The sequence below is a fragment of the Phalaenopsis equestris genome, unplaced genomic scaffold (assembly GCF_001263595.1).
Source record: "Phalaenopsis equestris unplaced genomic scaffold, ASM126359v1 Scaffold000741, whole genome shotgun sequence".
Classification (NCBI taxonomy): Eukaryota; Viridiplantae; Streptophyta; class Magnoliopsida; order Asparagales; family Orchidaceae; genus Phalaenopsis; species Phalaenopsis equestris.
In genome coordinates, this window is record NW_018165181.1 from 1062089 (window position 1) to 1087827 (window position 25739).

Genomic DNA, 25739 nt, shown 5'->3' on the forward strand with positions numbered 1-25739 from the left:
TCGAGATGATAATGATTAGGTGGATGAGTGGCTTTACACTTAGAGACAAAATGCAAAATTAATATATTCGTGATAGGGTTGGTGTAGCTCCTGTGACAGGCAAAATTAGAAAAAGTCGTCTTAGATGGTTTTGTCACATTAAACGTCAACCATCTGATGATCCAATTAGGAGAGTAGATGTTTTAGATTCGACTTGTGTTAAGAAGGACAGAGGTAGATCTAGGAAGACTTGGGCTTATTGTATAAAAAGATGATCTTAATTTACTAGAACTAAACGAAATTATGACACTAAATAAGGCGCAATGGAGAAAAAGGATTCATGTAGCCGACCCCAAGTAGTGGATTAAGGCTTTGTTGTTGTTGTTGTTGTAACATTCCAATTGATTATTAAATAATAGTGTGGGGTGAAGCAATAAGAAAATAAATTATATTTTGTCAAATTTAAGTAAATAAATTTAAATTAATTAAGCTAATATTTTAATTCATTAACTATCATCATTAATAGTAACTTTTTGGCAATCATAATTACACTTATTAAATTATAATTAATGTAACATAATATTTAATTAATCATTGATTCTGAATTTATAAACCTAATTAAGCATATGAATGATTAGTTAATAAATTAAATCATTTATAATTAATACTATCTATTAAATTAATTCCAAAATTAACCTTATAAATTTTCCTAAATATAACAAATAACCAAATCCCTTTCTTCTCTCACTTCCATCTTTTCTATCCAAAACTCTCATCCAAATAGGAAGCGCAGAGGTGAGGAGCTAATTAAAAAGTAGTTTTTGAAGCTGTTAAAAAATAATTTGATATTAAAAAAGTTGAGGTGTCTATTATATTTTTTTCCTGAAAAAGTTAAACCGCAAACAGAAAGTTATCACCGCACCTAGCAAGGACCGGTGGGGAAACACAAATTTCAATGACAACTTTTTGAAAAAAACTGTCAAAATATAGTTTACTTAAACAAAATTGTGGTGCGGTGGCGCACCGCCACCACACCACCGCCCTAAACGGACCCTAAATCTCATAAAACTTCTAAATTAAAAAAAAAACTTTAAATTTAATAAATCCTAGATCTAAGCCAAAATAGAGGTTAAATGAGATTAAAAGGATGAAAAGTGGAAAATTAAATAATTTTGGCAAAAATTGAAGTGTTAAAAATGAGTTTGAAAAGAAAATTAAGATATACCTCCTCTATAATAGAATATTTGGATATATTTTTAGAAAAAAACTATTCATATTACCTCTTGAAAGAAAAAAATAAATTTGAAATTGATTTGCAACAATAGATATTTGCAACATTTAAATGTTCTTATTGAATTGCTCTAAAAGGATTATAAAAATTGAAAGATAAGCCCCCCATAGAAACAAGTAATTTACTCTTAAGTGCACCAATATTTTAATTGATAAAAAAAAATTGATTTATAAGAATGAGCATTGATTATAGACAATCAAATAATAGGATGATTAAAAAAACATTCATTATCTAGAATTTATGATTTATTTACATAGTTGAAAAGTGCAACTATGTTCACTAAAATTGATTTATAAGTAGTATATCCTCAAATCAAACTTAAGGAAGCAATTATAATTAAAAATATTTTTTAAGACTAGACATGATTATTATAAAGGGTTTAGTAATGCCATTTGAATTGATAAATACACCCAACTTTTATGAATTTGATTAATTAGATTTTAAAGCCATATATTAATTAGTTTGTGATTATATTCATTGATTATATTTTGTAATACTCCAAAAATGATAAAAATTATTTTAAACATTTGAGAGAAAATTTAAATTATTAATGAAAAATTAATTAATAGCAAAAATTTTAAAGTATTAATTTTGGCAGAGAAGTATTGCATTTCTAGGTCATGTGTTAAATATTGAAGAAATCCAAATGAATGCTAACAAGTGAAAGAAATATTAAATTGAGTTGTGCAAGACAATTATCATAGAGGCTTATAATTTCTTAGATTTAATAGTTGGATGGTAAAAGAATTTTTAAATGGAATTCCATAGGAAGCTTTGCCTTTGTTCAAGTTAATAAGAAAATACAAATATGCATAGTAATACAAGAACATATTTCAAGAATTGATGAGGAATATAACGACTGCCCCGAAAGTTCCGGAACCGTCAGCTAGCTTTGACCTGAACTGTAGTCAAAAGTTCCCTGCACTCAAAAAGACAAAAATCGGAGAGGCACCTTTTAAGTGAAAGAATCAAAAAGTGAAAAAATCGAAAAAGTCCATTTATTGTTGTTATGATCTTCTATTTATAGAGGTCTCATAATACAATGACATGAGAAAAGGTCAATTACTATAAGTGTCTGAATGATTGAATCGACATGTTTGTCGAAATAAATATTACAAGGTAATGAAAATAAAAGTTAGCTTCGACTAGTTGTCCGAGATCTTAAGATCGATCAGTTGTATCAGTCGATCGCTTAATGATTGGGTCGACTGCACCGACCGATTATATCTTTTTCATGGACATTCAAATATAGTCAGAGAAGCATGTCTGCTTGATTTATGTTTTTCCCGTATGATAGTCTTTGTCAGCCGACACCCTATGTTGATCGGTCCTGCTATAAATTCAGTTGACTGCTTGTCGGTGAAACTTGTGTTCCCTAACTCCTGTTTGTATGCCCCTATTTCTAGTCGTTTGATTTCTTCAAAATTCATCCTGGCATATTTGTCGTATACACCACCCAATTCTTATGTATTAACATATCAACCCCACAAACCTTAATTTGTACATACAGACCACCAAATTCCTAAGTTTTCAACTCAGGTTGGGTGGTGCCTAGGGAAAAATTAAAGTTTAGGTGGTTGACAACTCATAACGGAGAACCTGAAGAATAATAGATTTTGATGTTAAAAAGCCTTTTTTTATCATATATTAATATAATATGACTGAAAACATGAAGTGCTTCAAGAACAAGTACTCGCAGCACAAAAAATGGAGCCTTGGAAAACAAAAATGCCAGCAAACTTCAACAAAAAGAAAAAGAAAAAAAAATCTAACAAATCATCTGACATTGGTTTGAAACATAAAATCTAAAATAAAAAAAATAAATTACTGAAAAAAAAGGGATGTTCAGGGCATTATCACGCAGCTTCCTTTTCAGTTGATTCTGAAGCCATAAACGCATGCTCACCCGTCTTGTCTTCCCACCATCACTCCTTAAGCCAAGGTGCAAGAGCTGGCACCCACTCACACAACTCATCTTCCTTGAACCACAGAGCTATAAGCAGGAAGGGTGAAGCCACGTTAGAAAATGGCACTCAATTATGGTAGGGAATGTATAAAATTAAATAATCACATGCAAGGAAGCTAAATGCCTCAGTATTTTGATTCATGCAGCGTAATCATTTATGAAGTACCACATTATATTGTATTTATGTATTTTGAAAGAGTTGGGTGTTGATTTAGCAAAATGTTGATTAATGATCCTCATCTTTTATCCTTTGCATGTAACACCTTGTTCGCCAATGAGGCATATGTATCAACACTATAGAAATTGAAGCCGTTATGGTATTGACATCACCATACTACTTTTCATTTTCATGTCCAAAACCAAGGATGTTTTATCATTTGGTGTGTGAGCTACTCCTATAAGATAATATTCATTGTCATTGCTAAGCACAAACATCATCAATGACTGAGGCAACTGCATGCCATTTCCCATTAAACTTGCAGGCAGTAATGTCAAAGATTTCCGATCCAGCGATGTCACTGATTAGAACATCAACGATTAGGAGAGACCGACAAAGGCCAGATAAAACCATGGAGTTGAGAGTTTTTGATGATGCCGAGCATAAGAAGAGACACAATATCAACTGGTAAAATCATAAATGAACAACCCGAACTTGGTTATATTAATAATCAAATAGTTTATTCAAATTATAAACAAATAAAATTTGAATTTTCTTTTGAAATTTGAAGATTGAATCAATAAAAATTTAAATACGGTCCAACTCATTTACTTATGTTCATGAACAAACTCATTTATTATTCAATAATTAACATGTTAAATGCTTAATTTCAAACTTAATAATTTATTTAAATGCATAACAAGTAACTTGTTAAAATGCTTGACATTAAGTTTGATAATAGCTCAATATCATGTATGATATATATTATTTAAATAAAATTTGATAAACTCCATTTATTTATTTATATTTCAATAATCGAAAATGATAATTTAATATCAATAGTATTTTAGGATTAATGATTATCATTATCCACATCATATTCACTCGATCACACTTTTTAATATTGATTCATTTATGGTATTTAAATATATAATATCTATTTATTAATTATATAATTCACATTAATCATGTAATATTATATATTTTTAATATTTTTGTACTTCCATGAATTCTGATTCACTCAGCATTAAGAGGCCTCAGCCCTTCTTTTGCCCTCTTGCAGTTCTATCTTGTTTCTTTCACACGAAGACGTCTTATCCAAGTAAATATTCATAAGTTCTTAGCTTTTTACTCTTTTTTTAAAATAACTTACTTGTCATTAATAAATATGCATATAAATTTAATATATTTCCTTTTTATTTTTCTATTTCAATAAACTACTTTGTTCGCATTTATTTATAGTATTTAATTACAATAATATTTGCTTACATCTATTTAATTAGGGTAAAGTAGTTAGATACTGATTTAGAATTTATTCAATTGCTTGTTCAGATTTATAAAATCATCTGTCAAAAGTTTTGTATGAAAATCCTAATACTCGTATGATTTTTAGTTTGTTTATCAACTCGTTGAAATACTCATTTAATTAATAGAGGCAAGCCAAATATAATAATTAAAAATTTTAAACAAGCTAAGTATGAGCATACATGTGAAAGTTTGTCTCAAGCTCGAGTCAAACATATACTTATAATATGACCAAGCAAAACCTGAACCACAACATACTTGACTCAGCACGCTAATAGCCTTATCGATGGGACAACCGGAAGAAGAAACAAAACGGAGAAAATAGAAGGAAATACATACAAGAGCATAGGGAAATGCAATGACACTGTATAAAAATGAGGAAGATTTTCTAGAAATTTATAGTAAAAGCTAGGTGTAAATAGAGGAGAAAATACAACACTCAATGATGAATAGAAAATGATACAGATCTTGTACTGCCACATAAAAGAAAAAAAAAAGCTTTAAGCAAATTCTACAGTAAATGTAAAAACACAAAATTTCTGCCTTACCAACTTCACGATGCCCATTATCAGGGCTGTCACTTCCATGAACAACATTTCTGGGAAGAAAACAGAATCTCTTTTACAAAAACTATAAGAAGCACAAAAAAGCACAGGAAGAACTATCCATGCAAATAGACATAAAAATAGAGCACACGGCTAAAGAAAGAAATTGAAAGGGCTCCTCACCTCCCAGTCTGAACAGCTAAATCACCCCGAATAGTTCCTGGATCAGCTTGAAGCGGGTTTGTTGCTCCAATAAGCTTCCGAGCTGATGCAACTACTCCAATACCCTCCCATGCCTTCTTGGAGAAAAAGAAAACAAAGATGGAATGATTAAATGGTCAATGTAATTGATTTCTACTTCATTTTTTAAAAAAATTAAACATTGCATCTTAATTGCAACATTATTAGGCAGTCTCTAGTGGCATACCATACACACGACCGGACCAGATGTGATGTAGTTTATCAACTTAGGATAGAAACTTTTGTCCTTCAGTTCTTTGTAATGCTCCTAATTAGAAAAAAAAAACAGGGATCAGGAAAAAATGCAAATGATATTCAAATCTTTTGCACGTATTGACAGATATGTAAAGAAGAAGATTAAGGAAAGGTTTCTTCCATTTGAAGTATTAAATGAAGAAAAATGTTAAAGATTTGAGAAACTCAATCGTCAATTAAAACTACGAATATTATACATCATCCTCAAGAATATCGAGTGATTATAGTCCCATTTGATATCCAGGTGATTGTCTAGTCCTCATCTCTGCTACTGCACTAGCTAAGAGCTAAAAACATAATAAATATTTCATAAAACATATTGATCTTTAAAGAAAAAGGCCCTTGAGCTTTATAAAGTGTGACAACTTGAGCTCCATTAATTTTTATAAAGCACTTGTTATTTTAGGTTTTTGAATTTTCTTTCTCAAAAAAAAACAAGTGTTATTTTAGTTTTTATAACATTGTTTTTTCTCATGAAAATTCTATAGATTAGAATGAGAAGGAAAATTAATAGAAAATGAGAAATTTTGATACTGAATTTTTTTTCATTTTTTTAAATAAATATATAAAAAAGTTATATAGAAATAAGTCAAGAAGTAATTGTTAAGTTGTAAAGCCTGGAAGAGCACCCATAGTCGCAAGGAAGCAGCCCAACAATAGGTTAAGCACCCAGGAGGGTTTTTGGCGTGACGCTCCCGCGCCTGCAAACAGAGACCGTGGCACGCCCTTGCCGCATTTCGGGCGCCTGTGTGCATGGTTCCAGAGAGCACAACACTCTCGTGCCAAGTAGAGTTGAGGGCGCGCCAGGTGCAGTTGTCTCTTCTCATTCGGTTTAAACCTTCAATTCAAGCAATGAAGGTTATGACACTCATGTGCGGTGTTCCAACAAAGTCCTCGTGAAGCAAAAAAGAGTTGATAAGGAGGATTTTGGCATGCAATTTCTCTTGTGAGATCAAAAGGAAGGGCTTGGAGCAAAGTTCTATAAGTTCCATTTCTTGTAGAGAAAATATCAGACTGGATATTTATAAATATTTATGATTCTTCATAGTGAAAATTTCTGGTATTGTGGCTCCGTGAATTTTTCCCATTCTCGGGATATTCCGCGTTAAATCTTAGTGTAATTTTTCTAAAATTGTTTAGTTGTTCTATTTTTCAATTTTTTTTTTCTGGATTTCTCGAACCTGTGGGATTCTATTCCGTGGTCTGGTTTTGATTTCTAATTGATTGAAACCCTAGAATTATACAAGATTCCATCCCAACAATAACTATCTATGAATCAATCATTAATCATGAAATACATAATTAACTGCACAATAAAAATGAAAAGTTGTTTGCTATGGATAGAAACTAAATTTATATGAAATATTTGATTTTTATAGATGAAAAATTGTCTTCAAATTATTTTTTTAATGTAAATTCAAGGAAACCTCCACAGATTCATGATTATTTCAATCATGTCCCTCAAGTTGGGTTATACAAATTGAACATGCCCATCTTATTTATTTGATTATCAAAACTTATTTTGGGTAAAGCAATGGTGAGGACATATTTTGCTTGCGAAATGAATATATCCGTGATAAGGTTGTTGTAGCTCCTCTGAAGAAAGTCATCGTAGATGGTTTGGTCACATTAAACGTCGACCATCTGATGATCCGATTAGGAGAGTATATGTTTTAGAATCGACTTGTGTTAAGAAAGGCAGAGGTAGACCTAAGAAGACTTGGGCTTATTATATAAAAAAAAATCTTAATTTAGTAGAATTAAATGAAAATATGACACTAAATAGGACGCAATGGAGAAAAAAGATTCATGTAGCCGACCGCACATAGTGGGATTAAGGCTATGTTGTTGTTGTGGTTGTTGTTGTAGTCTGTCGTAAATCACAACATAATTTAGCTAGGTTTGTCATTTTTTTTTTTTTTTGTAGATGAAATATGCCTTTCTCAATGTGATTAGATCCTTCATGATGAACAAATTCTTTTGTAATACTTATTATGTTATGGTATGACTCATATACCATATAAGAGACAGATGCTGGAACAAAGCGGAGCAGAGCGGAAGAATCTGTTCAAATCAGAGGAGTATCATTATGTGGGTTGGGGGTGCAGGGACAACGCTCCGCGGTACGGTACAGAGATAATTTGAGAATTACATATTGTACTCAGGATTTTCTCTAGGGTTATATATAGAGACCTGTTTGTAATCCTAGGTCATTCTATTCTGTATTATGTACTTTTTTTCTGGAGTTGAAGGAAAGCCGCTCTACTCCCGAGGACGTATGCATATTTGTTGAACCTCATTAAATCTCTGTGTGTTCTTCTGGATTTATGTTGATTCTTTTCTTCGGCTTAATTTCTTAATAAGTGGTATCAGAGTCTGGTTCTAGAGCAGAGGAGAAAGATCGGCGTAGGGACGAAGAGGATGTGGTGAATTCTGCATATTTGTTCGACTAGGGCATCGAAGGTTCGACAGAAAGTGCGAATTGAGGGAGTTCGGCGATGGGCTGCGAGCAGTTTCGGCACAAATGAGGCTTCAGCAGTTTGGATCGCGACAAGAAGGTCGAATTCGGCGAAGCTTGGGATTTGCGAATTGGGCGTTCGACGCAGACCAGGGATTTGTGAATCGGGTGTTCGACGAGGCCTTCTTCTGCGACCACTGGAGTTCGCGAGACCAGGCGAGAAGGCAGCGACACAGAGGAAGCGCAACGAGCAGTCCAACGCTCTGTTCGACGCGGGAGGCAGTCGAGCGGCGAAGCGTGGGAGCAGAATTGGAAGGGAGAAGGAATCATTGGTTTTCTTAATCAGGAAAGGAAATTCTCCTAAAATTGCTTTTATGGGAAACTTAGTTAAAGAAAAAACTTAATTAAGGAAACTTAATTAAGGGAATATTTCAATCCTTTTTCGGAAAGATTCTGTTGTTTTTCTAGAAAACTTAATTAAAGAAACTTAATTAAGAAAATATTTCAATCCTTTTTCGAAAAAATTCTGTTTTGAACGAACTTGATTAAAGAGAAATAGTAATTTCTGACTTCAACAATTTTGGAAATTCAGTAGAGGAATTTGCAAAAGAGTTCGTGACAGGGTCAATTTTAAATGACAATTTTTGGTACAAAATTCGTGGTAGTGAAGTTCGAGGAACTGGTAACTTCGGATTGTGGCAAACAATAGTCAAAGATTTGTTAGTGCAGCAAAGGATCTTGAAGGCTTTGCGGGTAACGAAACCAGATGTCATGGAGGATGAAAATTGAGAAGAATTGCAACAACGAGCGGCAGTAACCATATGTTTATGACTAACAGATGAGATTATGTATCACGTGATGAATCCGAAATCTCTAGAGGAGGTATGAAAGAAATTGAAAACTCGGTTTATGTCCAAATCTCTGACGAATAAATTGTCTATGAAACAAAAAACTGTATGGGCTAAAGATGCAAGAAGACTTTGATCTAACACAGCACGTGAATGACTTCAATCAAAGAATCACAAATTTGTCACGGCTTAATGTGAGTATCAAAGATGAAGATCGAGCAATGATTTTGTTGTGTTCATTATATTCATTATATGAACATCTGGTAACTACTCTGACATATGAGAAAGAAATCATCAAAGTTGATGAGATTACTGTATAATTGTTGGCTCACAACCAACAAAAATAGAATGCAGCGGAAAACTCTCATGAAGATCGTGGAAGGAAGAAAGAAAAAGAGGGTTCTGAAAGGCGAAATTCCAAATTAAAGTCCAAATGCAAAAAAAAAACAATTTATTGCTACAAGTGTAAGAAGTCATGTCACATGAAGAGAGATTGTTCAAAGCTCAAGAAACATACTGAGGAGAAACATGATGCATTATCGAAGTCTAAATTTGGTGCAGAGTGACAATTCAAATTGCAGTGATGGCGATATACTTTCAGTTTCATCAACTCAGTTCATGAATGCATGGATTCTTGATTCAGGATATTCTCATCACATAACACATAACAGAGAGTGATTTACTTCATACAAGTTAACTAATTCTGGCTCAGCCTATTTAGGTGACGATAGATGTTGCAATATTGTTGGTATTGGTGAAGTCAAAATTCAAATGTATGATGACACTGTTAGAACATTATGTGATGTATGTGATATTACAGATTAGAAGAAAAATTTTATTTCCATGGGCACTTTACATAGAAATGGTTTTATTCCTAAGGCAGATGAGAATAGGGAAAACATCTAAGAGAAATTGTTTCATTCCTAAGGCAGATGAGGATAGGGAAAACATTAGAATAGTTAAGGGTACACTGACTGTGATAAAAGGAAAGTTAACTGCAGGTAATATCTACAAACTGTTAGAGAGTACACTTGTAGGTGTACTTCATTCTGTAGAGTTAGATGATGATAATACAAAGTTATGGCACATGCGTTTGCGTCATCTTAGTGAACGTGGGATGACGAAATTGCATAGAAGAAATATTTTGCATGGTGTTAAAAGTTGCAAGCTCGATCTTTGTAAGTTCTGTGTTCTTGTTCTTGATACTAGAGTCAATTTTATGACTGGAAAGCACAAAACTGAAGGGATTCTTGATTATGTGCATTCTGATGTATGAGACTCTATTAGGAAATCTTCATTGAGAGGATCTCTGTATTTTGTTACATTTATTATTGATTTCTCCAAGAAAGTTTGTCTATTTCTTGAAGCAGAAATCTGAAGTATTCTCTAAATTTAAGCTGTGGAAAGCTGAGTTGGAGAACTAAATTGGAAGAAATATCAAACATTTAAATCCGATAATGACACAAAGTACATATATTCGCAATTTCAGAAGTTCTGTGAGGAGCATGAGATTCAAATACATTTTTCAGTGCACAAAACACCACAACAGAATGATGTGACAAAAAAGGATGAACACGTCCTTAACTGAAAGGGCAAGATGCTTAAGACTGAATGCAGAGTTTCCTCAGAAGTTTCCTAAGAGTTTTTGGGCGGCAGAGGCTGTTGTTGGCATCATTTTTTGATGTCATGTGTGTCGGGGGGGCATCGATATTACCTAAGGAGGGCGTTCATGTCGTTAACGCTTCGAATACGGGCTAAAAATCCGCAAATTTTCATTTTGGACTTGTTTCCTGAAAAAGTGGTTCGAACGATTCCGAATGACGAAACAGACCACACGAGTGAATTTGAAACGTCGATTCCACTTGAAAAAGATGCTCGTTGGACCACAATTTCGCGGGCGGGGTAAAAATGCGCGAATTTTTATTTTCATCCCGATTGCTAAAATAAGTGGTCCGAATGACCCCAGACTACGAAACGGACAGTGTGGTCGTGTCCGGAACGTCGAATTTACCTAGGGGAGAAGTTCATTTCGTTATGATGACGTGTTCGGCAAAAAGATACGGAGAGATAATAATAATAACAATATTATTATTATTATTATTATATAAAAAAAAAGATTTTTATCCTTTTAAAAAAAACCATCGTAACTCTCCTCCCTCCTCCCTTCTCCCTCTCTCCTCTATTCTCTCTCTCCCAAAAAATAAAGAAACCGTAAATAAAAAAATAAAAAAAAGAAAAAAGGATCTCTCATATTCTCTCTCTCCCCAAAAAAGGAGAAGAATAAAAAAAACAAAAAAAGCTTTGAATCCCTCTCTCTCTCTCTAAAAAGAGGGAAACGAAAATTTTCCTCTCTTATCCTGCGCATCTCCTCACAGCCGACTCTTCCCCTAAGGATCGCGTCTCTCTCCCTCTCTAAAACTCTCGTTCGCGAGAAAGGTAAGGGGGCTTCGATTGGCACTCGCGAAAACGACTCCCTCCATTTTTCGCGAAAAAGGCCTCCTCCTCCGGATCGATCCGCGAAGCCATTCTCCTAATTCTTCTTCTCCTATTTCTTCTTCCCCTTCTTCTTTTCCTGCTTCTATTTTTTTTTCTTCTTCTTCTTCTTCTTCCTCTTCTTTTATTTCTTCTTCTCCTATTTCTTATTCCTCTTATTCTTCTCCTGCTTCTATTTCTTCTTCTTTTTATTTTTCTTTTTATGTTTTTCGGCCAACCCCGCCAACCTCGACGGTCTTCCTTCATCTCGTCGGCTTCTGCCCTTCCGGGATTGTTTTTTTTTCCCGACCATTTTTTGGGGCTTTCTCCAACGTCTCCTCCGCTTTCAGCATTCACCGCCGATAAATTAGCATCTGTCACCTCGCCGGACAACGAACGTCAACATCTTTCGGGAGGATACGAAGGACTCTCATTTTTACGTGCAAGTTCCCGCCGGACTTATTTAGGCCTCGTGCAAACCACGCGAAGGTATAACTCTTCTTCCCCTTCGCATTTTACTCTCTAGTCAGCCTTAGATTATAGATGTGATAGGCGTGTGGGTTCGATCGCCCACACGGGGGGTGGGCGCCGGCTGTGTGCGCCGGCGTAAGTCGTCGCGGCGGCACGCGTATGTGATGGATCGATTGTTTTCCTAGAGGTAACTTATAGGATAGGATCCCCTGACGTAACTAATTTTCCTACGATAGCCGAGTGAATCATATTTGACTGTTAGACGTAGCACAAAAATTCTAGAGGTTGGAGCTCCCTTCGCTCCCCTCTGTTTTGGTAGTCCTGATCTTTTAGAAAGATCGAAAAATAGATCTTTGCAAAATGAGAAAATGCGAGTCATTGGCTCATTTTACAAAGCTCGGAGGCATTGTGAAATCGGAAAGAGACAAAATAGAGAACTTCCCCCTTTCGAGATCCAGGGAGAAGTTCCTCTACTTGTCTCACCAAAGCAAAGACAGCAATTACCATCTTTTTATATATTGACCCTAGGTTCCCCGGTAAGGTCGTTAGCACGGGAACCACGTGGAGGGGACCGGGAGCAGATGCTCGTGCCCCATATCTTAATTCTGCATTTTATATTGATGTATAGAATTAGGACCGGGCATGTATATGCGGAGTCCGACCGCCCTTTTCTTTTCTGGAATATGTTGCCGACCCAGCGACACCGACTTGTTTATTATTTTGGTTTGACTTACTTTGTTTTTTTTTTGCATCGTGTTGCATGTCTGCACTTGCATGTGTTTTACTTGTTTTCTTTGTGTGTTTTATCTGAGATTTCATGATACAACATAAGCTCATTAAGTACCCTAAAATTGTAATTTTCTACAAAATCCTAAATAAAATATTCAAGATAATTAAAATTTAGGATTAAAATATTCAGGATTTAAAAATTACAACATTTACTTTCTTGCATATATTAATAGGGTCTCCATAATACTTAGGATCACTCTAGATAACTGCATTCATGTTTTGCATGTTCCGAGGAGGAGTCCCCATACTTTTCCAACCTGACTGGTCCAGCATGCCTTCATATAGGTGGTTGTCTAGTACGCCTAGGATGTTAGAAGGCTCCCCGACCCAGACGGGGTGTAAGTCCTTTTGTTTGGAGCGTTTTCAGCTTTGTAGCTGAACCTCCACTTCTCTTCTTTCCGGAGGCATCCTTGCCATTTCGGCAGATATAAGTCTCATCCCTTGGAGCTCCAATTTATAGTCATATGATAGAGTTTCCTTCCTTTGATCTTAGGGCTACCGAGGTTTCTCGTGTATGATGCAATTCACGGATTGCTGACCGGGAATCTCAGGTTGTGTTGGGTCGACTACCTTCATGATCAAGTAGACTTAAGGTCCTAGTAGCTGTGTATGACGGGTCCGTGGTCCACCGTCCCAGTCACCTCTCATGATATACGACGATTTGTCCTCTGCCCTTTGGCCCGGACGTGCTTTGACATATTGAGATATCCCCGTCAAGATGATTTAGGTTAGTCTGTGGGCCCCCTGTGCTGATTAGCCACTATCAATTTGGGATGTGAGAGACTCACTCTCTGCCCGAATGGCTCGATATTTGAACTGTTCCCACACGGAATAACCTTCTTTTGAGTACCTATTTCCCAAGTTCATTCTATATCCCATATTTATGATAATATGAAGCGAAACTCCTTTTATCGAGAGTATTCTTGAGTATCCCCAAGATGTAATTAACCAGTAGGAACACGTTCCTCTGTTCCCTCTGGGAGTGCTCTTGACCCCAGAATAGGTACATACACTTACCTCTCTAGTTATGGGTAGTCTACGTAGATACTTCTTTCGCAGATATTGGTTTAAGGTGCCTCTGCTTGACATTGTTTGGGCGGACATTTTTAACCTATCTTTGCGAGGTTTATCGCACGTAGACTCTCCACGTTTTACTTTTTTTCTCTTGTTTGTCACTTTGTCGTATGTCCCTTCTTATTTGATTTATCTCCTCTTCGAATTATTTATATGATTCGGGAGGGAGATTTATTCGAATGAGGGAAGTATACGACGATCGACAAGCTGACGACTCCTTTAAAAATAAAAGAGAGAAAACAATGAACGGAAACAACTATGAATATGGTATGTTATCTCATTAATAGATCACATTGTACATTGTTAGGTGGCAATGTTGCAGAACATGTATGAACAGGTAATCCAGTTAATTTTGATCATTTATGAATTTTTGGTTATCATGCTTATGTGCATGTACTTAGAGATGAAAAATCAAAACTTGATGTAAAATCCAAGAAGTGCATCTTTCTGGGCTACAAGAAGTGCATCTTTCTGGGCTACAAGAAAGGTGTGAAAGGATATAAGTTTTGGGATCCGATTGCAAAGAAGATTGTGTGATTAGTAGAGATAGAGTTTTTGATGAATAGTCAATGTTACAACAAAATCAAGACAAGGTGCAAAGGAACAGTTCCAGTTCAGCTGTAATGCAGATGAATTTAGAACAACATCCAAAAAGAACTGAGAGAGCTGGAGGTTCAAATCTAACACCTGGTGATTCTATTCCAGATGATCTGCAGAATTATAATCCAGCCAGAGATAGACAGAGAAACACCAATATAAGGTCTCCTAGCAGATTGGGATATGAAAACTTCGTCTCTTGTGCATTTCTCATTAGTAGCGATGATCCAACCACTTTTCAATGAACTATCACCGGTCAGGAGAAAGAGAAATGGATGGATGCAATGGTTGAAGAGATAGAGTCCTTGCAGAAAAATCGCACATGGGAGCTAGTTCAGCTTCATAAGGGAAAAAAGACTATTGAGTGCAAATGGATGTACAAAATAAAACTAGCAGTATAAGATAAAGAAGGGAAAAAGTTCAAGGCTTAACTGGTAGCAAAGTGATTTTCACAGCAGATGAGAATAGATTATGATGAAATCTTTTCTCCTGTGATCAGACATATTTCAATCAGGGTGGTGTTTGCATTAGTAGTTATTTGAGATTTGCATTTGTAGCAGATGAATGTTAAAACTATTTTCTTGCATGGTCATTTGAAGGAGCAAATTTACATGAAGCAGCCAGAAGGGTTCACTTAATATGGACAGAAGCATCTAGTTTGCAGATTAAAGAAATTGCGGTATGAGTTGAAACAGTCTCCAAGACAATGCTACAAACGGTTTGACTCCTACGCGATTCAAATTGACTACAAGCGATGTGATTATGATTGTTGTGTTCATGTGAAGAGTCTTGATGATCGTTATATTATTTTTCTGTTACTGCATGTTGATGATATATTGATTGTTGCAAATAATATGAATGATGTCTGCGGTTTGAAAGCTTTATTGAGTCAAAAATTTGACATGAAAGACTTGGGTCCTCTAAAGAATATTCTTGAAATGGAGATCATCGAGATAGAGGCTCAAGACGATTATGTTTATCTCAACGAGGCTATGTTGAGAAAGTGTTGGACGGGTTTGAGATGATCAAAGTAAAGTCTGTGAGCACTCCATTGATAAATCATTTTAAGCTTTCTTCGGAACAGTGTCATAAGACATATACATAAATTGAAGACATGACAAAGGTTCTATAAGTCAGTGCAATTGGCTGCTTGATGTATGCAATGATATGCACTCATCTAGATTTGACTCATGCTGTTAGTCAAGTCTGCAAATACATGTCTAAACCTAGAAGACGACATTAGAAAGCAGTCAAGTGAATTTTCAGGTATTTGAATGGTACTACAAGACATGGAATTATTTTTGGCAATCAACAGAATAATCCTTCAATTGTGGGGTACATTGATTCAGACTATGCAGGTGATTTGGATGACAGAAGGTCTACAACTGGGTATATTTTACTCTTGGTGGATGGTCTATATGGTCTATATGTTGGAAATCAACTATTTGGAAATCAATAATTCAGTCTATTGTGACATTATCTACAACTGAAGCCGAGCACATAGCAGTAGCTGAAGTTGCAAAAGAAGTCTTATGTTTTTCTGGGCTAGTAAAGAAATTGGGCGTTGAGCAATGTGGAGTTCAATCGCATTGTGACAGTCAGAGTGTCATTTATCTGACTAAGAACCATGTGCACCATGCGAGAACCAAGCATATTGATGTCAGATATCACAAGATCGAGAATTGATTGCTTCTGGTGAGATACTATTGCAGAAGGTTCATATTGATCAAAATGCAGTTGATATGTTGATCAAACTAATTACTTTTGTTGACCTCACTTTTGGGTGAGGGTTTTGAGTCTTTCCTTTAGTGACTAGTTTAGTGACTAGGTCCTTTAGTGACTAGGATCTAGCCTTAGGACTTTCCTAATGACTATCTTAGCATTTTCGAAATGGTACTCACCCTCTCCTTAGACATTTCAATCAAGTCTTTGTTTTCTATATTGGTTCTATATGTGATCAATAATCTTTAATACAAATATTAGAGATTACATAAGAGAACCCCGATGATAATTCCTATAGGATTTATGGATTATAGGAAAACCATGCACTGTTCAACACCTTTTTGGACTTCAATACATTGCATCATCAGTCATAATCATCATGATCATAGTAAACATTGTATTTTCATATCACAATGTTGCAATTATTACACTCATGGAGCTGACCAAAATTATATGAACTCAGTTTTCCCTAAAAACCCCCTTAAATATTTTAATTCTTCAAAATTCCCCAAAACTGTCATTGAATCACAAAACTCACTTTAAATCATTTGATATTATCATTTGAACCATTAGAAACCCAAAAATTGTAAAAATACTAAATTTTCCCAAAAATTTATCAAAATGCCCCTGGACCCCCAAAATATCAATTTTCCAAAATCTCTCAGAGTCAGCAGTAAGTTCTAAAAAATACATCAAATCATTTCTTATGTCTTCCTGAGAATTTTGACACTAATATTGTCATACTTCCGAACAACTTTTTGGCACCTCGACACCAAAATAACAAAAACTTAAAAAATATTTCGGGGATCATAAAACCTTCCACATTGATCGAAAATGATCATGAACACTGTCGTTTGACTCCAAATTTGTTCCTGAACTACATCGAGTCTTTAAATCAACCTTTTGACTACTTTGACCAAAGTCGGCCAAAATTACCAAAATGTCACTCATGACCCAAAAATTCTCAAATCCTCCAAAATCATTTCAAACACCCCTGAAATCAATCCTTGACCATCTATTGGGTCGAATTTGACCAAATTAACTCACTTTGACCAAAATCACCAAATTAAGTTTCATGACCAATTAAATACCTTAAAATTCAACATGTCTAGATCCAATTTCAAATGAAACAAAATCCATTTAATTGGCCTATAATCAATTTTCAAAACGAATTTCCAAAACGATCGATCGCAAACAAGAAATTCGACGAAAATTAAATTTGACGCATTTTTTGACCCGATCATTGGCGAGGTTGTCCAGGTGACCCCGAACGACGAAACGAATCACGCGAGTACGTCTGAAACACTGATTTTGCTTATGAGAGTCGTTCATGCGGGAATGATAATATTATTATTATTACTATATTACTATTATAATAATATAATATAATAATAAAAAATTATGATCATATAACTTACGCATGTTGCAATCTTTTCAATTAAATGCTTGCTTTCTCTATCTCTCCAAATTATTTTGTCACATGTATTTATTCATATATATATATAATAAAATTAAAAAAAAACTCACGCATGCTTAAACCCACGCTTTCCCTCTCTTTCTCAGCTAGCTAGGATAAATTTTTTTTTTTAAATAATCCCTCTCCCTCTCCCTCTCCCTCTCCTATATAAGAAATGTGAACTCCACTCCTAAAACAAGATAAAAAAACCTCCCCACACTCTTTTCCTTCTTCATTACACACAGCAGCAGCTCCCCCTTCTTCTCCTTTGCCGACAAATGCCGACGTCGCCAGAAAAGCCAAAACTGAGCTAAATTCCGGCGAGCCTGCAACCTGACGCGAAAATCACGTCAAATCGACACCACGATGAGTTGGATAAGCTCAAGAACACCTTCTTATTCAAATCTAATTGAGGACAAACATTTTAGACTCAGTTATATCTCTTAAATTGAAACGATAATCCCGAACTTCTCTCCCTTCTAGATCGAAAAATAGACCACAAAACACTTAAATATCCGTATGTATATGATCTACTCTTCAATATGAACAAAGCGAGCCCAATAACGTGAATTTGGTTGAGATTCGGCGGAGAACGGACTCCGGGGAGTTTCGATCGTCGAAATTCTTCCTGTTCGTCCGTCGTGGGTATCGTCATGTGAGGGAGGAGATGCGGCAAAAAATTTTTTATTATTTTATTCAAAAAATTTTAATTAAACTTCAAAATTGCATAATTTTTTGTAGAAAACTCAAAAAAATAAACCTAAAGATGTTATGAACTCAAAAAAATAAGGAGAATTTTTCAAATTTAAAATCATAATTTTTCATCAAATAAATATTTTTAAATTAACTTTTGAAGTTTTGGAGTATTTATATCATAAAAATTAAAATATAAATGGGAAAAATATGAAATTTGGCAGAAATTAAGTGGCTTGGAAACAGTCTTATCGGATTTTTTCAAGTCATTTTGATTCATCTGTAGAAATATTTTTTTTTTAAGTGAAACGAGTCATTTTAAATAATTAAGAAAAATAAGAAATGTGAGATTTTCAAATCTCCCTTGATTTTGTTTTTTGACATTAAATAGATCTTGGAAATCTTAAAATCATATTTAAAATCATTTTTATAATCATAATTCAATAATTAGGAGAATAGGTTTGAGTTAGGTTATGTTAGCTAACCCGAGCTCAAGCTAAACCTAGTCTAGCCTATTTAGGGCTCATGTTGATCTCCTAACATTAGTGGGACTGATATGAATTCATTCCCTTAAGGTGAATCCAATTTAAACCCAATACTTGGTCAGCCAACTTAGGGTTAAATTAGCAAGCCTAAACCTTAAGTTAATTAACCATAAACCATAGGATTGCCTAAACATTAGGTTAGTTAACCCTAAATTAATATGATTAGTTAAACCTAAACATTAGGTTAGTTAATCCTGAACCAATATGATTAGTTAACTTAAACATTAGGTTAGTTAACCCTAAACCAATAGGATTAGCTAACCTAAATCTTAAGTTAGTTAACCCTGAACCAATATGATTAGTTAACATAAACATTAGGTTAGTTAATCCTAAACCAATAGGATTAGTTAACCTAAACATTATGTTAACTAACCTTAAACCAATAGGATTAGTTAACCTAAACTATGGATTAATTAAACCTAAATCAATAAGATTAGTTAACTTAAACTCTAGGTTAATTAAACCTAAACCAATAAGATTAGTTAACAAAAACATTGGACCCTAACCCAATAGGATTAATTGACCTAAACCCTAGGTTAGTTAACCCTAAACCAATAGGATTAATTAACCTAAACCTTAGGTTAGTTAACCATAAACCAATAAGATTAGTTAACCTAAACCTTAGGTTAGTTAACCCTAATCAAACCCTAATCTTTAGGTAAAACAAACTTAAGTCATATTTTAGCCTTAAGCTAAACCTACCCTAAACCTTAGGTTAGAACCTAACCCATAGGTTGAACATAGAAGAACCTTTTAGGTATAACCTTAAACTTAGGTTAAACCTAAACCCCTCAACTTCAACAACAATTCAGAAATAAAATAAAAAATATTGGGAGGGGTAAAATTTATATAAAACATATTAAAACTTAAACTTAAACCAAAACAAATTCAACAAGGCTTTAAAGCATGACTTTGAGGTTAAGTCAGTTTCAAAGTCGTTAACTTCACATAAGTAATAACAAGTGAACAAAAATAATTAAAATAAAATATTTAAAATCCGACAATAAGATGTAAACAACCTAAAATATTTCAACCCTAAAATTGATAAAGTATTTCAAGAATCAATTAAATCTTAATCACAAAGATCACATAACGTAACTTAAATCTTTTTTTTTTTCTTGTTTACAAAGATTTCTCGGACGATGCATTCTGTGGATGTTGACAAGAGTCTTCCGGTCCTGGTGGGCAACCACCTTTCGGACTAAGTGAACTAGGGCATCTAGCAGCCAAGGACGACGGAGCCATAGACATCTTGACTGGGTTACCACAAATTAAATAATTAAAATTTAATAAAAATTTGATGAAACATTGTTTATTTATTTGCTTTATTTATTGTTTTATGTATCTCAATGCATGTTTTTTTACTGTTTTTATCAAACATAGAATGCATGTGTTAAGAACAAATAATGAAAATTTAAGTCATAGACATCTTGACTGGGTTACCACCAATTAAATAATTAAAATTTAATAAAAATTTGATGAAACATTATTTCTTTATTTGCTCTATATATTGTTTTATGTATCTTAATGTATGTTCTTTTACTGTTTTTATCAAACATAGAATGTATGTGTTAAGAACAAATAATAAAGGAATAAAAGTTGCTTAGATTAGGAAGAACCTAGAAATCATAACACTAGGGAATTATTTAACTTAAGTGAACTTAGTCTTGGCCTAGATTTGAACTATACCTCCACTACCCTTTAATTAATTCACTATAAAATTTTTAATAATAAGATTGGAGAGCTTGATGACTTGAAGAACTGAAGACATTTCAGTATGGAACTTGGAGCAGACTTTGTGAACAGCTCGTTCGAGACTTTTTATTTAGTTTAATAACAATTCTTAAGATTCCGAACCTGTTTTTTATGACATAAAATCTCTCTTTTTTTTAGGCTCCTGCATAGTCCTGATATACAACATGTCTTAACTTGTTTTAGGATTCTGAGGTAGTCACTCGACGTAAAAACCTCATATCTTTCTAGGCTTTTTGTGTAAATCATATTACACAAATCTAAGCCCTAATTAATAAAATTTGCAATAGTTGACTAAAATTAATATAATCCTAAATTGAGCCAAACATTAAGATAGTTTGGGGGATTACCAAGAACCTATTCTAAATTTTTAATCTCCCGTACTTTTCTTTCTTTGATTCTTAAAACAAAATATTTCACCTTTGAACCAATCTCTATTGAAAATTTCACAATCATGTTCGTTAGAAACTCTTTCTTTTGAATTCATGCAAACAAAAGATTCCTGATGTTTATCGAGAGTTTTCTTAAGTGATCTGTTCGCTTAAGATGTAATTAACTATAGGGGTTTGCCCTTATAAGGAACTTAAAAGAATCCAGAATTAAAATAAACCCAATTTGACTCTCATATCGAATAGGGGAATCTGTCGGTCATCATGCAAACTTGCAGATCAAACAGAAGTCATTTATTTTTATAATTTATTTAATTGAGCTTATTATCAAGTAGTGTATTACCTTTCGGGATGGTACAATACTCGTGATTAGCTCGATTATTCAAACTGTATGAATCAATGGTATCAATTTGACCTCATTTTCTTCAAATTAAAATACTTAATTTCTAAATACTATATTATGTTAAATTAAACCGCACTCAGCTGCATGGCGACCAACAACTATCAACAAGTTCTTGCATTGCTTGAACTTGTTGAATGTTTGAAGTTGCTAGAGAAGCGTGGTGGTCCAACCCACTTTAGTGTGTAAGAAACTTCATGATTTATTTTTCCTAACGGGTTGGATATTCGCCAAGTTGGAGATTTGTTATGTGGGTTGGGAGTACGGGGGCAATACCCCGTACTCATAATAAGGGACACATATTAGAACGAAGCGGAGCGGAGCGGAAGAATCTGTCCAAATCGGGGGAGTTTCGTTATGTGGGTTGGGAGTACAAGGGCAATATCCCGCGGTACGGTACATGGGTAATTTGGGAATTACATATTGTACTCAGAGTTTTCTCTAGAGTTATATATAGATATGTTTGTAACCCTAGATCATTTTATTTTGTATTTTGTACTCTATTTCTGAAGTTGAAAGAAAGTCGTCGCTCTGCTCTCAAGGACGTAGGCATCTTTGTCAAACCTCGTTAAATCTCTGTGTGTTATTCTGGATTTATTCTGGATTTGTGTCGATCTTGTTTTTCTTCGCCCTAATTTCTCAACATATTACAATATAGTTTTTATAATGGCTTTAAAGATTTTTAACTTAACAATTTAGTTCTTCTAACAATCTTTTTAACCAAGTTCCTTCATGATTATCAAATGTCACTTTCTTGTATTTGAATTCAACACTTCTTCAGAACATAGATTGTTTCTTATTTGTGCATGCAAGGGTTCAACAAACATAAATATAACAGCCAAAATGAGGATATTTCTTTTTGGCATCATCTATAATATAAAATCATCTAAATCAACAACCGAAATCTAATTAGTTTTCTTTTTATGACAGTTTGGATAAAGAGAGCTTGATTGTTTGGCAATAAGTGTACCAACATTTTCAATATATTTAAAAGACATGCCAAACCAAAGATTGGGTACTTTTTTAAGACCATTTACAACTCTTATAAATTTGCATGCTTTATTGATATTTCTCTCATGTTTCAATGTGAAATCGCCATGTATATTTTCTCCCAATTTCCCCCATAATCATAATATTAAGTTTAGGTAGAGGTCAATTCAAATTTAACACCATAGAGAACCAAATTTAAATTGTGTTAAATTTGGTATTGGGAAAAAAAGTTTCTTGAAAGCTAATATTAGATATTCAGATGATTGTGTGTACTCTTTTGCAATAAATCGAACTTTAAAGTTATCTATGCCCCAATCTTTATACTTATCACAAATATTCATCTCCATCCAAGCTCTTTTTTTTTTTTTTTTTTTTTTTTTTTTTTTTTTTGAAATTTCTTACATTGTCCATGTAATTCTTTATTATGTCCTATTTTCTTCCATTATAGCTTTCATGCACATAGAGGTTTTGAGAGTTTCATGAAAATTATTTTAAATCTATAGTTTACTAAGAGATACAACAAAAAAATAAATGCTAAGGGAAATCTCTTTACTAGCCATAATCATATATTGGGTATTTCGATCATGACCTCACCCCTTTCTTTAATGAAATAAGACAACAGATATTATTATCATCATCTATAAATCCATTCTCCCAAAATTTTTCTTCATTAATCCTTGAACCAGGTTTGAGCTCATAAGTGTATTGGAGATATGTTTATTGCTCCCCTTATTGTTTTTATTGCCCATTCTACTATAGAAATGAAGCTCATTTTGTATTTTATGGATGTATTAACACAGTGGTAAGAGAGTTTGTGATTCTAATGTAGCTTTAGTAGGTTGGATATTGAAACAAGGTGATGATAGAGTTTGTGGTTGGGTGTATTAGCAAGGTGATGTATAACAAAGTGATGAAGTTTTACTGGATTAGATGAGGAGCAATGAAAAATTTTCTTTTTTCATGAATTTATTACAAAGCATGGCGGATGATCAAATAAGTTTTATCATTCTTGAGCTTGCTTCCCATAAATTATGGGTAAAAAATTATAAGTATGATATTTAAGGAAGTATGCATTCATGAATTTGTAATTTTTTTAGCTATTGGGGCATAGCATTTCAAATAAAGTTACCCTTAAATTTGAAGAAAATTCAATTAGAGATGACATTGATAATTTTAGATCTAGTTTGCTTTGATGCTGAGAATGAATGTGAATGAAGACCAAATAAGAAATGATTTGGACAAAGACTAATTTTAAGTTTTTTTTATGTAGGACATAAATTTCTTTGGCACCATTGATCAATGGAACTTGAATTTTGGAAAAAAATTGAGCACGGATCGTTGTGTGAAAATAAACCGGAATCATTGACAAAAAATATAAACAATCTAACTCCATTAACAATTTAATTTTAAGAACTTGAGGCATTTAAATGATAATTTGAAGGAGCTAACCTCTGCTAGTTCCTTGGGACATTGGAAAAGTTTTAGCCCTTTCAGCAAAAATCCTTTCTTCTCAAATCGTGAAATAATATCTCCAACCTACAGCATTAAACTTTAAGTGCACTTAAAATCCATAAATAATTAAATCTCGTGCAATTGTAAACAAAGCCATAAATAAGGGTGGCATACCAGACCGCGCTGGACACCATCAGGTTTCACCATTACATAAGTCTCCTCAACCTCTTCCTGTCCCCAATAAAAACAGAAGGATAATAAGATTAACAGCTCAAAATTTTGGATTTTTCTAAAATAGTCAAAGGAACGAGCTTGAATGAGATGGGGCTGACAAATTGTTCGCTTTCCAAATTTTGGTCAAATCGGCCACGGATGTTACCCTGAGCGAACGGCGTTGCTGAAATGTGCACCGTTCAAAACGGCAGAAATTTGAGATTCTAATTTCTCGATTAAGGTAGAAATCAGATGGAATTTGAGTTTAACAGTCCCATTTGCCAGAAGTTGTAAGTAGTGGAAACGGTACTGTATTAAAGACAACAAATGTGGGCGTAGAAAACGAACCATGGAGGCAACGAGGTGGGGGAGGAAGATGTGAGTTCTCGACCTTCGAACTCGCATCTGGCCATGGCCACACCTGTCGCAAAAGGAGGGGAATATAGACGGTCCGAAGGCGGAAAGACGGTCCTGGTAACGTACAGTTGACGGATAAAAGTAAGCAGGAGAAGAAGGGAAGCAGCAATTCTTCCTGTTTCTACTTCCACGATTAGGGTTTTGAGTTGGGAAGCAGAGTGTAGTCGCAAACACAGAGGAAAGCCCAGTCGCCCACATTTCGTTGCCGATCTCCCTTCTGTGGCGGCTGCTCGGAAATTGGATGGAGAGTTGCGGCTTGCTTGGTTGTTTTACAGATAGTTCGTTTAAAAGCAGCTTAACAAAAGTTTCTTTTGTTAAGATTGTTTGAATTAAGGGTATGTCTTGGCTGAGTTTTTGCAGCTTATGGGTTTTCAGATATCTAAAAACATCGTTTTCACACTCCAGCTTTCTGACAGCGGTCTGATTTTTCCAAAAAAATAAAAATTTGTAATAGTCACCGCACCTAGCTTATCAGCATATTATTCAATAAGTTGCAATTGCTCCGAACAGACCCTAATTCAAACGATAGTTAAAAAGCTGTCTCGCACCGAATCAAGAGTGTTGAAAAATGCAAATTTTAGCTGTAACTTTTTTATAAAGCTGTCAAAATGCAGTTTATCCAAACAGACAAAACTGGTGCGGCACTGCACCTCCTCCCAAACAGACTCTAAATGTTTTCTTTGTGCTTCTTTAGTAAACCAGAAAACACTTTTATTACATGTTTGGATAAATTATAAGGAAAATCGTTTTCATGTAGAAAACATATAGAAAACAGAAATACTCCTAATTTATTTTAAATTACAATAATTATTTCTCTACTTTTAATTTAGTTAAATTTGGCTTATAAAAATGGAGAATTATTACATCTTTAAATTTTTAATTTGGAACAATAACTAATGTATTATTAGATTTCACCGATTCAATTTTTTCTCACACCGCCAATTATAAGGAATAATGAAAAACAATTGCATGAAACTATTTTTTTGCTATCGGACTTGTTAAAATGCGGTAATTATAAAAAAAATATTATCTTATTTTATGAAAAAAAAAATTCCTTGTGATTCCACCCTCCTCATTACTTCACAACCAACTTTATAAAAAGTAACATTGGTCACAAATGGGCTCTTAAACTTCTTCTTTCAAAGATAATACAACATGCAGAGTCGATCTTTCCATTAAATCGAGTCATAGCTAACATTTTTTTTGACTAATGAGATTTTATAGGACTTCAATTCTTATAGCTACATAAAATAATTTTGCTCT

The 25739-nt window shown here is 34.1% G+C and overlaps 1 protein-coding gene across 1 annotated transcript; it reads right to left on the reverse strand.

The window, feature by feature from the left end:
• Positions 1–2986: 2986 nt before the first annotated feature.
• Positions 2987–24771, reverse strand: LOC110030581 (nucleoside diphosphate kinase). Its single transcript, XM_020733355.1, has 7 exons — positions 24408–24771; positions 24021–24077; positions 23844–23930; positions 5671–5751; positions 5427–5539; positions 5247–5296; positions 2987–3263 (listed from the first exon to the last, which is right to left on the reverse strand). Exons 1-7 carry the CDS (start codon positions 24672–24674, stop codon positions 3196–3198), a joined length of 723 nt encoding a protein of 240 aa, XP_020589014.1. The 5' UTR covers positions 24675–24771; the 3' UTR covers positions 2987–3195.
• Positions 24772–25739: the final 968 nt, after the last annotated feature.

Excerpts from the sequence above, each read along its gene's own strand:
- LOC110030581 (XM_020733355.1), bottom strand. The coding sequence starts at position 24,674 with ATGTGGGCGACTGGGCTTTCCTCTGTGTTTGCGACTACACTCTGCTTC. Across the intron at positions 5,540-5,670 it reads CTGGTCCGGTCGTGTGTATG|GCATGGGAGGGTATTGGAGT; the intron begins GTATGCCACTAG and ends TTCTCCAAGAAG. Across the intron at positions 3,264-5,246 it reads TAATGGGCATCGTGAAGTTG|CTCTGTGGTTCAAGGAAGAT; the intron begins GTAAGGCAGAAA and ends TCCTGCTTATAG.